This window comes from Peromyscus californicus, unplaced genomic scaffold (assembly GCF_007827085.1).
Source record: "Peromyscus californicus insignis strain IS unplaced genomic scaffold, ASM782708v3 Scaffold_16__1_contigs__length_79575227, whole genome shotgun sequence".
NCBI classification, from domain to species: domain Eukaryota; kingdom Metazoa; phylum Chordata; class Mammalia; order Rodentia; family Cricetidae; genus Peromyscus; species Peromyscus californicus.
Genome location: NW_026294458.1, coordinates 12,279,444 through 12,296,124, shown reverse-complemented (window position 1 = coordinate 12,296,124; position 16,681 = coordinate 12,279,444). Strand labels below are relative to the sequence as shown.

At 47.3% G+C, this 16,681-nt stretch overlaps 1 protein-coding gene across 24 annotated transcripts in view; it reads left to right on the top strand.

The window, feature by feature from the left end:
• Kalrn (kalirin RhoGEF kinase) overlaps positions 1 to 16,681 on the top strand; it is a 612,231-nt gene that overhangs the window by 395,794 nt on the left and 199,756 nt on the right. For all 24 annotated transcript variants that reach the window (XM_052740404.1, XM_052740400.1, XM_052740397.1 and 21 more), the window contains exons 28-33: positions 3,670 to 3,762; positions 7,925 to 8,036; positions 10,012 to 10,202; positions 10,625 to 10,726; positions 11,935 to 12,077; positions 15,281 to 15,383. In XM_052740404.1, coding sequence (XP_052596364.1) covers positions 3,670 to 3,762; positions 7,925 to 8,036; positions 10,012 to 10,202; positions 10,625 to 10,726; positions 11,935 to 12,077; positions 15,281 to 15,383 — 744 coding nt within the window. The remainder of the gene's footprint in view (positions 1 to 3,669; positions 3,763 to 7,924; positions 8,037 to 10,011; positions 10,203 to 10,624; positions 10,727 to 11,934; positions 12,078 to 15,280; positions 15,384 to 16,681) is intronic.

The following is a 16,681-nucleotide window of genomic DNA, read 5'->3' as shown; positions in this document are numbered from 1 at the left end:
TTGAATGAGAATGGCCTTGGAGGTCAATGGGATAAATCCCCTTAGTGTGGTTCCCCCTAAAAGAGAGTTGGCCTATTGGCTAAAAAGTAGAAGGATCAAAAAGGTACTGCGGGACACAAGGGATGTGTGAGACAGAAAGTTAAAATGAAAAATGAAAGCCTGTGCAGCAGACTGGAGCACTGATGGCCTCTGCTGGTCCTGTCAGAAGTGACAGAAACTTGTTCAGCAATGTGCAGCAGCTGTTGGCCCATCTTGCTGGCCAGCTGCTTTTGTGGCTTCCAGGGCATTTTCTATTGCATGTAAGATAACAGGCTGAGTCCCCAGGAGAATACCAAGATGTTGCAACAGGGGTCTTGTACTCCAGTTTACAAAATAAACCTCGTGAGCATCATCTAGTCTGACACCAACATAGTAGACTGATTCTGTGGGGACCTTGTTGCTTGGAGAAGGGGTAGTTTGAGTGGGAGAAGCAACATATATAGGTTTTTAAAACAGATAATTAATTTGGAAATGGCCTTGGGTGTCTGAAATTGGAATTCCTGGGGTAATATATAATCCAAGAAAGTACTTCTCTAAGCTGGTACTAGGATTTATCAGATATTATATTGGATTCTCTATATTAATGCTTTCTTTGATTGATAGTACATTTCCATAAGGTGTCTCTGGTTGATTAGTCATCAGCAGTATCCAGAGGGGTCTTTTTGAAGTTGTAAATGGATGGTGTCCTTCTTCCACTTAGCATTTTAATAACACAATTTCTGTGCCCCCGGAATGCCTCGGGTCTATCCTTGTCCAGCATTTCCTTTGCCTGAGATTGTGTCTCCTACACACAAACACGGGTATACATACATACAAATCGTGCTTCAGAATGCTTTCTGTTCTTCACAAAGTCAAATGCTGCATCCTACGTAAATCCTGCTCTTTATGCATGTACTGTGCTTTGTGTCTCTGTCATAGAATATGTGGCAGTTTGCTGACAGATGTACCTTTCTGCACACGTACGCTCCCTCCACCTGCAAACCCCTGAAACTTGGCGATGTATTCCTGATTCCTGTTTGTACATGTCTCCCTGCCTGGTGCTGTATTTCCAATAATCCTCCTTTCCTTATATCCCTATTTCCAGTCAGTTTATGGTGGAGGAGGTGGAGTGTTATTGATCATACTAACTTAAGCTGTCCTCGTCACGAGCTTCACATTTTAGCAGATAGTTTCATATTCCATTTCCCTGCAGCCATGACACTGAGATCTTAGTGGATATCTTCTGCAAACTTCTGGACTGAAATGTCCAGCACAAGCCAAGAGTTGTTCCACTCTTTAGCCTTTCTTGATAAGTCCAATCCTACAGAGGTGCTGCAAGACTTGTCAACTGGAAGCACACTGGCATCCAGAGCTGCTGCCCCAGATGTGGTCTGTTAGAATTACCCAGGAAGCATTTCTACACCATGCAGATTCCCAGATTCAAACTCCCGGGGGCAGTGTAGAGCCAGGTGTGTCCATCACTAGACAAGTCGGCTGCCCTCTCCGATAGGGTTGCTCTTCCAGGGAAGCTTGGGAAGCCCCGTGTGCCATGTCCACTTCCAACATCACATCATTGGCATCCTGCACTAAAGGAAGCAGATTAGCCCAGCATTTCCAAAATGTGTTAAATGTATATGGAATTTATCACCTGTAGGAGACGTGTTGACATTTCTAATGTCCAAGCTGTGCTAGTCAGTGGTCTTGCTCCAAGGTCAGTTTGGAGTACCCTAAAATCTACACTTACTAAGAGAAACATGACTATCAACAATGACGTCTGCTAGAAGTTCCCTCAATTTTTAAATATCTTTTTATTTCATTAATCTAGCAATTACCATATGTTGAATACAAAATTTTCAGTTGCAGCTTACAGTTACAGTCATTGGTGATCCTAATATTGACCTCTGACCTCCACATACACATGTCCACACAAGTGAACATGTGTACACACATATGCCCCCCACATACAGAACAAGTATGCACATTTATTAACTATTAGTAGACTTCCCACCACTAGTCATCACTAGATCATTTTCTGTATCTATAGATCTATCTTGTCTGGATATTTCATATAAACAAAATCATGTAATATGTGATCTTTTGTCACTGGCTCTTTTTCTTGGTGTAATGTTTTCAAGGACCATCTATGTATGTCTGTACCTCATTCCTTTTTATGGCCAAACGGCCCATTATATGGCTCTACCGTATTTGTTTTTCAGTTGATAAACTGATGGACATCTGGGTTGTCTGTGCATAGACATGTGTTTTCATCCCTCTTGGGTCCATCTTGGGTCTAGAATCACTCAATCACATGGTGACTTTTTATTTATGCGCCTGGACTCTTGTGAGAACCTCCTAGTTTGTCTTTTTACCCAGTCCCTTCCCCCTCTGCTGTGATTAGTCGCACTGAGCCCCTCTGAAGTGGTCACTGTGTATCTCTGGTCTTTAAGAGCTACCGTATTTTGGCACTGAAAACCTTGCCTTCAAATCCTTTTTATTTTCCCCCAGCTCAGCTCCATCAGCTACCTGACCAGTTTTGCTTATCAGTTCTTGTCTTGGTGCCGTCCCTGCTTTTAGAACCTGCCTTCCTTTGCTTCCTTCCTCTGTGCTGAGGCATGGTCTCCATTATTTTCTAACACAGTGATGATTGTGTTCGCCCAGATGGGGCTTGATCTCCGCTCACCGCCCTTTCCGGTGATCTCTGTTTTCATTGGCTGTGGCAGACCCTCCCTGTCTTTGCAGTTCTCTGGTTTCTGTGTGTTGCATATCCTCAGCTAGATTATAAGCCTTTTGAGTACAAGGACTGATAGATACCCTCCTCTGTCCTCTCTACACTTGAGACTTGGAAGGTGACCATTTTGAAGTAGGGTAGAGAATGGTTTAATAGGTGAGACCAGAGGCACCAGCAGCAGCTAGAAGCCATGGCGTTGGCTTGGGTGTGAGCTGTGGGAATGGGAGGATTTGTCACCGTGCACAGCAGAGGGGACATTGCCGAGAGTGACTCTGGTTTCCAGCTGAGGAGAACTGAGGATGAGAGGTGCTGACTATAGTGAGAAATGTGTAAGACACAAAGTAATGATCTGAGCTGGGGTGTGTTATCCCAGCAGAGGAGGGCTGCTGGGAAGAGCGTGTCCTTGTGCAGTTTTAAGGATCGTGCAGGCGGACGGGACTCGGAGGCTCCTTCCGCCTTCACGTGGCTCCCTCTGGCCCCCACACTACCTGTCTACCTTCTGACTTAGTTCCTTTCCTCCTGTGGCCTCACCTCTGCCCCCTTCAGTCTGCTGCTGACCGCTCCCTCCTTTTCTGTCTTTATCCTTCCCCAGTTCTGCTCAATTTCCGCTTCTGTTTCATGAACCTGATTCTTTCCCAGAAGCGTCTCCCCCTCTGTTGCCGATTCTCATTTCTCTCGTCTCTGTACCTTGGTCTCTCGTGTTTCTCCGTGCTCTCAACTCTTATGCTGGCGCTCTCCTAAAGAACATTTTCTCATAATGTCTACCTTTGTCTGTCTTTCCTTCCTCCTTACCCTGTCTTCCTCCATTTAGAATGCACATGAACATGCTCGCGCACACACACACACACACACACACACACACACACACACACACACACTCACACCCTGTTCTCTGTCTCACTACACCTGTTCTCACCCTGCAGGAGATCCAGCAGCGGCACGGCCTGGCCAACTCCATCTCTTCCTACCTAATTAAGCCTGTCCAGAGGGTCACCAAGTACCAGCTGCTCCTAAAGGTACCTCCCCTCCCCACCCAACCCCCATTCCTGCCCGGATGACCCCTCACAGTGGGAAACCCTCACCTGAAGCCTTTCTTCTACTACAGCAGAGCCTGAGATGAGCCCACACCATCATTGCTGGCTCAAAACTGTGTGTCCTATCCCACAGAATTCCACGTGCCGGTTTGGGGGTAGAGATGAAAGAAATGGGAGCAGGAATAAGTTGTAACTATTTTTCATCTCCAGCTACCATTGCAAGCTCTTGGTGATTATCACCTCAGGTATTGGCCAGCTCCTTCCCGAGCAGATTTCCTCCTGTGGGCATCCTCCCTGCTGGAACCAAGGGGGAAATCTTCGGGATACTGTGGTCTACACACCCATTGGTATCTTCCGTCTTCTGGGCTACTGTGTCTGTGAGAACCACAGGGTTATTGAAGGAAGGCAGTCCAAAGGGAGGTAGTAAACTCAGTGACTTCTTCAGTTGTAGAGACCCATGTGTTAGGAGTGCTTCCGAAACCAGCCAAGAGAGTGGATTTTCTTTCAAAGTCTAGTTTTTTAAAGTTCAATAATCAGATTATGTAAAACACTAAGTAAGTTGGGCTTATCTTTTTTATATAAGGATGTGCCCATATTCTAAAAATATATCATTTCTATAGGAAGCCAGAAAAATTGAGTTAGACAACTCGATATCAATATGTTTTTATTAATTCTTGAAGTATAAGAGTGGAGGTTTTCTACCTTTTGAATATATTGTTGATTGTTCATCTAATGAAAAGGACGAAAAGATAGTTAGGGGACCTGGAAAAGTAGTGTAACTTCAGAGAAAGCATTCGGTTCCATTGATGTTTAGAGACACCTGCAGAACCTTACATAATCTAGCTTCCCCAAACCTGAAAGCCAGTCTGACTTTCAAACCCAAGGTTCTCCTCATACGCTCTCCATCAAAGCCCTGCTACCCAGGTCTCTGGGACAGTGGCATGGTCCTCATAGGTCTACACAGGAGGATTGAAGTGGTGCCTCAGGGGAGCATGCCAGTTCTTTGTTCTGTTTTCTGGGTGAGGGCAGAGCCTTGCAATCAGCCTTCACCCCTTCCTCATCCTTCAGAAGAGAGCACAGACCGTCAGGCCATCCAACCCGGCAGAATGACTTAGAAAATTGCAAGAGACATCGGGTGCTGGGTTTTTACTGAGCCTGGGGCTCCATAGTGCAGACCTCATGTTGGCTCTTGGGGCAGAATTGCTTCTGCTTCTTTATCTTTTAAAGTTTTCATGTAAAGTCCAGAAATTCCCATAAGGTCTTGGGGCAAGAAGTCTCTTCTCTAAAACTCAGTGTGATTCTGATATTTAGGCCAGAGGAGCTATAGACTTCATGGCCTTTGAATCTCAGGTCGTGGACTGTAACCTTCATGAACAGCCTTCTCTTTCCCTGTCCTGCTTGATGCTTGACCCTTCCAAGTTATCTTTTGTGCTGATAGCCTTTTTAAAAATGGATTTTTGTGTAAACCTGGAGAGATGTCTTGGCAGTTAAAAGCTCTGGCTGTTCTTCCAGAGGACCTGAGTCCAACCTACATGGCAACTCAGAACTATCTGTTAACTGTAGTTCCAGAGGATCTGATGCCTTCTTCTGGCCTCCACCAGCACCAGGCATGCACATGGTTGCCACTCATGCATGGAGGCAAAACGCCCATGCACATAAAATAAAATCATTTTTAATTTCATTCTTAAAATTTATTTTTGTGACTTTTGATTTATTATTATTATTATTAATTTTTTATTTATTTTCATGTATTACAAACCCTTTACAGGAATTGTAGGGTTGTAAGTTTTGAAAGAAAATAAACACTGATGCTCCCAGCCACATTGCCCATCTGGAATCAGTTAGGATGTTGTTCTAAGAGAAATACAGCCCTTCTTGTCTCCATTTCTGCCCTGTAATGCTGAAGGTCCCTAAGATGAGTTATATGACAGAGGCAGGGAAGAGAATAAAAGTTGGAATTAGCCTTCAGTAGCTGGAAAGTTGAACTCTGGACTTCCACTCTGGAATTTTGTGTTTGGGGAACAAAAGTGTTTGTACAGGGAATTGAGAGGCAAACAGATAAGGTAGCAGTGATTTTATTGCAGGGAAGTTGTAAAATGACTGTGAAAAAGGTAATTAGGACCTCTTTAAAAATGTGCTGGTTGCAGAGAGCCGAGGAGTAAAAATGTTTGTGGAGCTTTACTATAAATAACAAGGCATTTGCTTTCTCTTTGAAGTCAGTTTAATTCCAAATAAATTGATATTTCATTATCAGTATCCTCTGGGGCTTGTCACTTAGGTATTGCACAAAAGTGACTGTGTCATTTGGAGTGTTTGATCGTCTGCTTGTAAATCTGCTGTAGCTGTCCTTTTCAGAGCCTAAATTAAATGTGCAGGCTTCTCCTTATCAGGAACTATTGTAAGAGCCCGGGGAGAATTTATTGGCTCTGCTGGTAGATTGGTAGACTTTCTAAATTGCTTAGGGGGATTAAACTAATTGGTGTTTTCTGTTGCAAACTGAAGCCTGTTTCTCATCTCTCTTCTGTGGTTTACCTCAGGCATTCTTTTGTTGATGTTTGAGAACAAGGTTGGGAGAGTCACAGTTAGGAAAGGGTGAGGACATCGGAGAACTTTGGGATGGCGGAAGTGTACCTTTCAGAACAGTGATGACGTTATGTCAACTGTTATGTCAAAGGTCAGGACTAAGATCTCCAACTTCCCCCGATGTGTGCTCTCCCTGAACACCCAAACTCCTTTGTTCATGTGGAAATATCTCCAAGATAACTTAGGAAAATCCAGGCACTGGGTTTTTGTTTCAGCTTCTTGCTAAGCAGGTATTTTCCCAAGTAGAGAGTTTTACTAATGAGTTTGATGGAACGAATAATCCCGAGACAGTAGTGAAGCAGGGAAAAGTCCAGAACCCCCCGCAAGGTTCGTTCATTCCTTTCTTGCAGCATCAGAACATGCTCTGGCCCAGGTCAGCATCCACGATCTCCCAGTGATGTGAGCCTCGTGGTCTCACCCTACAGATGTGTGCTTACTTTTCACTCAGAGAGCTGACTAGCTGGCCTCGCTGTCACTTTCCAGAGAGCTATGCCATTGAAGCCTCCGACTCCAGATTTGTTCACTACAGGAAGTCCTAGCAGGCCAGATATATCCTGCTTCAGAGCATTCCATAGAAAAGTATGCTCCTGCCCAAGGGCCTTTACCTTATTTGCCAGGATATGTCATAACCATGCTTACAAGGTGTGATCTCATGATCTTTTCTTCCTAAAGCTGCTAAAAGTATTTTTTTTTGCAGGGGAGGGGGGGGGGGGACAACAAAAAACATTCCAAATGGTCTTAAGACTAGTAAGATGGTTGAGGTGGTCTTTTCTGTGTATCTCTCACTGGGATTTTGATGAGTGAGACTGCAAAGGAGAGGCCAAAGCAACAGGACATGATGTCCAGGAAGTGACAGGCTCTATCCCGGTGGCGAGGGACAGAGGACATGGAGAGGACATGGGGAGGCTGGGATGGTGGGCAGAGTGCCAGGTGTGCATTCTGAGCTGCATCTCAGGCCTCCTTGGAGCTGTGTCCTTCTTCACCCCAGTCTCCTGTGTGGCTAGCTCAGTCCCAGCCCAGAATTCCAGTCACTGGCCCAGGTCAGGAATCCTGGGTCCTTGTGATCTGAAACTCTTGTATGAGTCTGCGCTGGTATAAACCCGTAGTGTCTCTAGCCTCAAGCTGCTCCCAGCAGGATGGAAGTCAGTCCTCAGGTAGTAACGGCTGTTAATAAAAGCGATGCCAATGGTATAAGCATGCGGAGACGCACAGTGTCAGCATTGGCGTGCAGAGATCCATGAGGGCAGTACAGCATGCCCTCTGCTTCCTCATTCCCCTCTGCTCTCTGCTCCCCTCTCCAGGAAGACAGTACGATCGCAGGGTGCTCTGGTTTTACATTTCTAGCCTTTGGAAATTGGGTTGGATTCGCTTCACTTGGACTAGGTAGAATTCATCTGGTCCTTGAGTTTTTGACAGTAATCCCCAACTCACTTTCCTCAAAGCTCCCTCTGAGGGAAGTGTTACCGAGTGAGGCTGCTGTATAATTTACCTGATGGCTTGGAAAAGGGAGGGCTGTGAAACTGGGGAGAGATCCTAATTATGTCTGGACTTTTTTCCCCAGGAACTTTTAACTTGCTGTGAAGAAGGGAAAGGGGAACTCAAGGATGGCCTGGAGGTGATGCTCAGTGTCCCCAAGAAAGCCAATGATGCCATGCATGTCAGCATGCTGGAAGGTAGCTGATCTCCCAGTCCTTCTGGGATGCCGCCTCCATTCCTAAGACCAGGGAGTTTGTGTTATGTGTAGGAGGGAAGTGGCATGAAGTCAGGCAAGGGACAAGCCTGGAAAAGAGGGGTAAAAACGAGTTGTGAAGTAGGTCCTTGGCTGCCTGTGTGAGGAGCACCACAAACCAGCATGGCTAACACCTGCCTCCAGGTGCCATGTAAGGTGTGTGGACACCTTGTTGTCCATGAGATAATCCAATGCAGCGGGGATCTTCACTGTCACCAGGCCAGAGCCCTGCAGACCTGTTCATACGCATGGTATTTGCATTACCTTCTCAGTCGGAATGACTGGAAATACTGGTTACCCGTAGTATACATCAGTGGCTTTAGTGTGATATTGCCTTACACACACACACACACACACACACACACACACACACACACACACACACACACACCTTTCTTCAGTACTAAACTTGAACCTAAGCCTTGTCCATGATGAACAAATACTCCACTACTGAACTATACCCACAGCTCTTTTTTTTTTCTCAGATATAGTCTCACTAAACTGTCCAGGCTGGCTTTGAAATAGTGATCCTGCCTCAGTCATCTGAGCACCTACAGCCATCGGTGTACACCATCATGCCCAGCTTCTTTACAATAGAAAAGAATACGTGACATAAATTTACCACGGTGACCATTTTCTTATTGACTGGTTATGTGGCCACCTGACTATATTCAGCCACTTAACATATATTCGCATTCTTGGGCACCTAGTCCCTTGTCCTTCTTGGGAGCTTAGGAAAGAAATCCCAGCCAGGCAGCCCTGACAGAACTTTGGTCAGCTAGAACTGTGTTTTGGGGACCCAGAACAAGTGCGGTATGAAGTAAGGCTCCTGTGACGCGGTCTTGCTGGCGTAAAACAGACGCATAGAGAAGCCAGCCTGGGGAAAAATTAATTTGATAGCTGGGTGAAGTCTTAACATTCCAGTCTGACAAAGCAGATGCTAAGGAAGCAAGTGTGTGGGCTGCTCTTTCTCTTCTGGCTTCGCCCCACAGTACCACCACCGCCGCTACCGTCATCTAAGAGACTGGGCGTGGCCTTACTTCCTGGACTACCCTTAGCACAAGAACCCCTAGGTCTTGGGGCAATAGAGCCAATGTCTCTTCTCTTGACGAAGCACTAATCACCTAAAGGTGCTCCTGTTGTCACAGTTTCCCCGCCCCCTTCATTCCTGTGTACACCTGGCTCCCCAGTGCTGGGTGCCCTCCTTTATAAGTGCCCCGTTCTTCCAAACCTTCCCTCACCCATAGACTCCAGCCAGCCACTCCAGTATGGACTGGGGACCTGTGTGCTAGAGCTGGTTGAAAGTGTACATTTATGGACTCTCCTGACACCCAATGAACCAAAATCTCTTGGATGGAGAGGGTGTTCAGAATCCATGTTTTCCCATGACTCTCATGCACACTGAAGTTTGGGAACCTTCTAGAAGATTTGAAGTGGTGTGTAAATAGAAAGTATTGGACGCTTGTGCACCACACTGTTTAGGAGCAATCAAAGAATCCTAAGGATGGAATATAAGAAATGAGGCAATGGCAAATAAAACAGAGTCAAGGGTACTCCACCAGACAGTGTTCAATGTAAGCCCCACTCAGAGCTAGGAGCAGTGGGAGCTGTGGAGGAAGAGAGGATCTGGGACTGGGGACTACCTGTTTGGGGGGCCCTCAGCCCCCCTCCCATGGGGAGGGAGAATCACATGGGATCTTTCAGAAAACCCTACTATTGCATATGTGTATAGGAGCCGTGGTGCTGAGAATGGGCAATGGGAGACGCCTAACTACAGCCCTGCAGGCAGATATGCTATGGTAGATCTCCACGGAAGCCCGTAGCTGTCTAGGAAACCCTTCCTCCTAGGGGGACTACAACACAGCCTCCCCTGAGTATAGTGCTGGAGAAACTCCACAGTGGACATGGGTGTTTTTCAGGGTTCGATGAGAACTTGGATGTACAGGGGGAGTTGATTCTCCAGGATGCCTTTCAAGTGTGGGACCCAAAGTCGCTGATCCGGAAGGGGCGGGAGCGGCACCTGTTCCTCTTTGAGATCTCCTTGGTGTTTAGCAAGGAGATCAAAGACTCATCAGGACACACGAAATATGTTTACAAGAACAAGCTACTGGTAGGTGGGGCAGGTGGGGGCAGACGAGATTCCCCGCTTCCGTAGAACCCATGGCAGGAAGGGATATGGACATAGTTCACCTCTTCCCTACTTCTCTACTCCAAAGCTCTCCTGGACCAAGGCTCATGCCTCCTACTCCCACCCACATCCTCCACTTTTGTATCTCAGCGTTCACAGGTCTTTCTGTCTGCTTTCAGCTCCTCCCTCTTCACCATCCCTCCCTGTACCTGCTAATCAGACAAAAGCCTGCAGGTCCTTTCATCCTGGGTATAGGAGCAAAGTATCTAGTCTGTTGAAGCTTGATTGACAGAAGCCCCTCCCTCGGCCCCTCCTCTTTGTTGCCTTCCCCTTCCGACCCCAGCCCTAAGTTTCCCCCACTGCCCTCCCCTTCCCCGCCTCTCACAGGCATTTCCTGTCTACAGACCTCAGAGCTGGGTGTGACCGAGCACGTGGAAGGTGACCCCTGCAAATTCGCCTTGTGGTCCGGGCGCACCCCATCCTCAGACAATAAGACAGTTCTCAAAGTAAGTACTGCTTTCTTCCAGGACAAAACCAGGGTCGGGGGAGTGGGCTAGGGCAGAGGAAGCTGGCATGGAATGCCAACAAGCAGGGCCTAGAGACCATTGAGCCACTGGGTCCCTCCTGGGAATGACAGCATCATGCAGGTAGTGAGAAGCACTCTCCCATGAAGGTGGACCCAGAATCTCAAAGGCAGATGTTCTCCTCAAGTTCATAGAGGGCAGAGCACCGGTTGACCTCCCTAACAAGGCCCAGTCGACTTGGTTCTGTCCATATGTCCCTTTCCAGTGGCAAGAGCAACCAGCCTCTTAGCAAAGGCACCTTGAGTTGCCCTTTGTTCGCTCAGCAGTTTGCCCTAAATGTCCTCCATGTACGAGGAGCTCGGCTTAGTGCCATAAAAAAGAGGCATGTGTAAGATGTGCTCCTTACTCCCTGGAAATGTGTGTTCCAGAAGCTGCACTAAATCACAGCAGTCTGGAGACCAGAGGTCAGGTCAGCTCTCCAGGTTCAGCTTGGTGTTGAGTCCCTGTTCCCTCTGGCACTAGCCTGACTAGGTAGGGACACCGCAAATAGAGCTCCCACTGGTCACTTGCTAGTCAAGGAAGTGTTCATCACCAAGGGACAGGTGGCCCGGCTCAGGCAAAAGCTTCCCAAGTGTCTGCCCTTAATTTGCAGGATAGCCGCTACCTGGTATGAAGAAGAATTACCCAAAAGGGGATCAGGGAAGACAGTGGGGTATCATTGGCCTGAGAGCGCCGCTTCTGATAAGCACATTTTGCAGCCTGGAGCTCCAGTATTGACTGTCAGCCTGTGCGGGCTGTGTGGGTGTGACAGCCGTTAAACATCCTGCCATATACCCATTCCCCTGCTGGTGAACAGCCACTGCTTTCAGATGTCACAATCCCGAGTGCCTCCAGGAACCACAATTGAAGTGGTAACCCAGACCCAACAGAGTGCAGTAGACACTGCCCCAGCTCAGGGCCAATAGCGGATTAGTCAGTGCTTAATGAATTGTGAAATATTTTTATAAGCCCCCCATGAAGTCTACATTGAGTCTTGAAGATTAAAGATTCAAAGGATAAAAGGCTAACTAAACTCCCCCAAAGATTTGGTGTTGTTGGAATAACAGCCGAACCTGTCAGGGGAGAGTTGAACATGGTTTTATGGGCAACGAGAGCTGAGGTTCTCAATGCTTCTTCCTGTGGCACTCTAGGCTTCCAACATCGAAACCAAGCAGGAATGGATCAAGAACATTCGAGAAGTGATTCAGGAAAGGATCATTCATCTTAAAGGAGCTCTTAAGGAGCCAATCCAGCTCCCCAAAACACCAGCCAAACTGAGGAACAATAGTAAGAGGTAACCAGCACCTCTCCCCAAGCACTGTTGGCCTCATGTACCCAAGGGAAGGGGGACAGGGTGACCTTTTGTTTCTTGAGGGAAGTGTGCTCTCCTCCATCATGGGAAGACCCATTGAGTTCTGCCTATGGTGAATTCTGTCGTCTCTAAGCTTTTCACCAGTTACTGCCCATCAATGCAGCTGAGGTTCTCTGAGCACTCTTTGCTTAAGTGTGCAACCAGGATGTGGGAGGAAGTGTACGTTGAGTTATCCCCCCCCCCCCCAAGACCCGTCCAACAACCATGTCTTGCACGTGGAGTGGTTACAAAAGAGCGGTGACCTCTGGAGAGAGTAAACACTGTCAAATAGGGAATAGGGATGGCTCTCTGTGGAGATGGGGAAGGCTTCAGGAAGAACAGTCCCTTGAGTGGGAAGACCTCCACATTGGTTGGATGGTAGAGGGGTTTGTGTAGCACTGGGATGGGCTGCTGCATTGAGGATATCGCTGCAGCTCCTAAGGAGTTTGCGTCATTCATCCTAAATGGTCAGTTACTTCAGGCAGCAGAGGACCTATTTCTTGAATGTCTCTGGGCCCTTCTGAACCCTAGCTTCCTCTGAGCCAGTGGATGGCTTCTGAGGTGTCTCTTCCTCAAGTCGCCATGTGGCCTGATCACTTCCAGTGACTTTGCTGAAGGACATTTAGAGAAAAGCATATAAAAATTTCCCATATATCTTGAGGAAAAAATATATATATACAGCATAGTGAGGTCCTGAGAGTAGTCGTCACTGTGGTCGCATGCTTCTCACTCCTCCCCAGCTCACAAATGGCACAAGTCAGAGGACTTAGTTGACCATTTGGTATCAACCAGGATCAGCAAGATGGTGACCCATTACAGAGTCGTGGCATTGGAATGCCAGCACTGAGAGAGGCGGTGACCCAAAGAAGAGTCTGACTGAAACAGAGACACCTCCCAAGTGATGACCAGGATCAGATCACTGCCCCAGTGCTGCAGGGACCAATAGGACTCTATCGAAAAGGAGCCCGTCTTAATTTTATGTGCTTATGTCTAGACTCCAGGCTTATTTTAGCCCTGGAGATAGACCCTGCTTCAGGGAGGTCCTGCTTCAACAAGGAATATAGGAAGGAAAATATTATGAAGAATGGATTGTCCGGGACCGTGTGAGAAGGAAACTTGGTTGAGGCTGATGAGGGTTGCTCTGACATCTGAAATACAGTTGGAGAGTTTCTAGAACACATGAACGGCATGTCTTAGAAATATCCCCTTCTCTTTCTCTCTCTCTCTCTCTCTCTCTCTCTCTCTCTCTCTCTCTCTCTCTCTCTCTCTCTCTCTCTCTCTCTCTCTCTCTCCCCCTTTGTCTTCTCTTATCCTTCATGGAATGGAGAGAAACCTCACAGACTCTGCAAAGAACGGCCAGGCAGTGTGTATTTCCATTAGCTTGGCTTCCCGGATAGCAGCAGAGTTTATAGAGGAGTACATTGGCTTGAGGGATACCACCCACACTCCTGGATCGGCCCTTTCAGCCCCCAAGAACTGGCTTCATCTGGAATGGACCAGAAGGGTCCATAATAGGCCCAAACAGCAGGAAGCAGAAAGTACAGGCAGATCCCAACCATCTCCAAATGGGGGAGGGGAGAGGTGGCCCAGACTGTCCAAAACAACAGATGATATGAAAGCTTTTATTTTGGGTTTTGAAATGCGTCACATAATTTCTTTTCACAGCAGATTTTGCCTTCCTACGAATGTGTGGCTTATGTTATTAAAATAAGTTGGCATTTTCCAAGCCCACAAGTGGTGGTAAGAAAGCAGTCCACTTAGAAATGTTCTGCATGGGAGAAACTGCTTTTTCTCAGAAAGATGGCATATGCATACATATGCACACACATGGGCAACCTCATGCACGCACACTCCATGTACACTCACAGGTATACCAGATTGTAGTTGTTCATATACACTCACAGGTATACCAGATCGTAGTTGTTCAGACTCTGTGAGATGGAGTCATTATGTATGGCACTCTGCCCGTGGGATAGGGTTCTCCAGCATCCAGTTTCCCTCATCTCTCAAGGCTTTTGCCCCTCTGCAAGCGATATGGAGTGGGGGTGACATTTGTGAAAGTGTCCGTGGGAATAGTTGTGGCTTCCTCTGCTAATTCCTTTACCCTCAGCCCACATCTCCCAAGTTTTCCCTTGTCAGCAATTCCTGGGCAACCATTCCCTCTGCGGCTTGACTCTGGGGTTCAGCACAGAGTCAGGACACAATCCTAAAGCAGAGTGTTAAAAGAACACTGTGGTGTCAAAGCTGTGCAGTGCTAGGACCCAGGAAGGGGTTCAAGTGCCATAACAGCACCGGGGAGCAGAGCTGGTTCAAACGCTGCTCTAAACATTGCTGTTCCCAGCCTTGGAGAAAGAGCCTTTCCCTTCTGTGTTGATGAGAACTCATCACAAATAAGTATGAAATCAGTAAAACCCACCAAAAAAGGAGACAGTGAAGGCCCGCTCCACTGGGCATCCATCTGGACTTTGCCAAAGACAATCTTCTCTTGAGGAAATGACCCAACCCATTTTTCTCCAGCAGAAGAAATACAAGTAAAGAAGTAAAAAATCCATCTTAAGTTTTGTGACACATGCCTGTAGTTTCTTCTTGGCAGGCTGAGGCAGGAGGCTTGCTTAGATCTGGGGACTCAAGGCTGGTGTGAACAGCATAGCAAGACAGCATCTTAGAAAAAGGAAAAAGGGGGGAAAAAAAGGAGTATCTTATCCATTGTTTCTTTTTCCCCTGCACCAGCAGCAAGCCAACCCCCATCCTAGCTGTAACATGCAGAACCTTGAACTCTGTGGCTACTGAAAAGGAGCCTGGTAGCTGGCTGGCGGCCCAGGTTCTAAGAAGCATCTTCCTACTGCCTGTATTAGACTCAGTCCTAGTTTTTGTTGTTTTTAATGCCCCATCCGCAGTATGGGCTGGAAGGGAGATAGGGCATGTATGGTGCTGCGCTCAATCGTGTAGTGATTGTGTGCTTAAATGAAGGAGCTTTCACTGAAATCACATAGGCTGTACCCACTAACAGGATAATGTTAGACAATCCCCGCTAGGAATGTTCAGGCACCACTTTGCCAACCCAGCTGGGAAAGCCTTGTGCGCTCTAAACCCACAGTGGCTCCCCCCACCCCCACCCCTGTTTCTTTTCTCTCTTCTTCCTGCAGGGATGGAGTAGAGGATGGTGACAGCCAGGGGGATGGGAGCAGCCAGCCGGACACCATCTCCATCGCCTCCAGGACCTCTCAGAACACGGTGGACAGTGACAAGGTAAGACGGAGCCCCAACCTTCCTTCCCCCTACCCAAACTTGTGGTTGGTCTAGCCAGCCCTGGAGAATCGTGCTCAAAATTCCCTCCACTCTGGAGCCAAACCGCAGGAGCCAGCTGTATCATGCCACCAAAGGCGGAAGGGCAGGGCTGGATTGGGAGAGTCATGCAGTGTGAAAAGGTGAACAGTGAGAGAGGCGAGGTGTCTGATTCCCTCTGAAACACCCCACTGGGCTGCTGGACTGCTCTGCCTCAGGAGAGCGTACCTCAGAGAGGCTGAGGTTGAAATAGTGTCCTAAGACACCAGTAGCTGTGACTGGTTCAGATTTGCACTGGTTTGACTGGGGCATATTTCAAAATTAGACCAGTGGTTTGGGTAATAGCCACAGGGACACGACTCAGCAGGAGCCTTTGACCCAAAAGAACTCTAGTGGGTCAATGATACCCTTTCCTGACCATGTACTTGGGGCTCAGTTCCTGAGAGATTAGGGGCAGAGGGACCAGCAAGTGGTATATAAAGGACAAAGTCATCATCTAAGAAAGCCTGCTCACATACCTTGGAGCAAGCAAGCACCATGAGGAGCTCTGAGGAGAATGCAGGAAAGAGACTGTCCCCCATGTATTTGCTTAAGCTGCCCGTAGAAATAAATTGTTGGATTCTGCAGCACAGAGAGGAGGGCCCAGTCCACTCATAGTCACTTACCCACAGTCCAGGGTATGAGGTAATCTACTGCTGCATATTCGTAAAGTTTCTGATGAAGTCAGACTTTTCCAAACACTACTTGGCCCTAGTTCCTCCAGACCTGGTCCTTGAGGCTGCCCTTCAACCTCAAGCTATAGGCTATGTCCACATTTCCATTTTAATTGTCCAAGTTACGGGTATTTTTCTGTATTTATTAGTTTTTTCCTTACTGGGAAAAAAAATAGCCACTGAGATCTAAGTGTGGGGACTGTGCCCTAAACCTGCTGGGATAATGGCACCACCTCACCCTAAGCCCACTTTATTAGACTAGTGCTCAAGGACATTCAAGGTTAATTCCATCTGGCAGCTGCCGTCATGTTTTAAAGCCATTCCACTAACAGAGTAAATGGAACACTTGAGGCTTTTCTACTTACAAAAACACAAAGGAAACTCTTTCTGTGTTCCCCTGCTCCTCTGGCCTGTTGTCTAACCATATAACTGGAGTGTCCTATGAATAAAAGCGTTCTTTTTTTAAGCAGTCCCTGGTTGGTAAGTCAAGTGTGATATTGCCGATGTGCAGACATAGACTTCTAGCTTTGTTGCTGGAGGACTTCACCC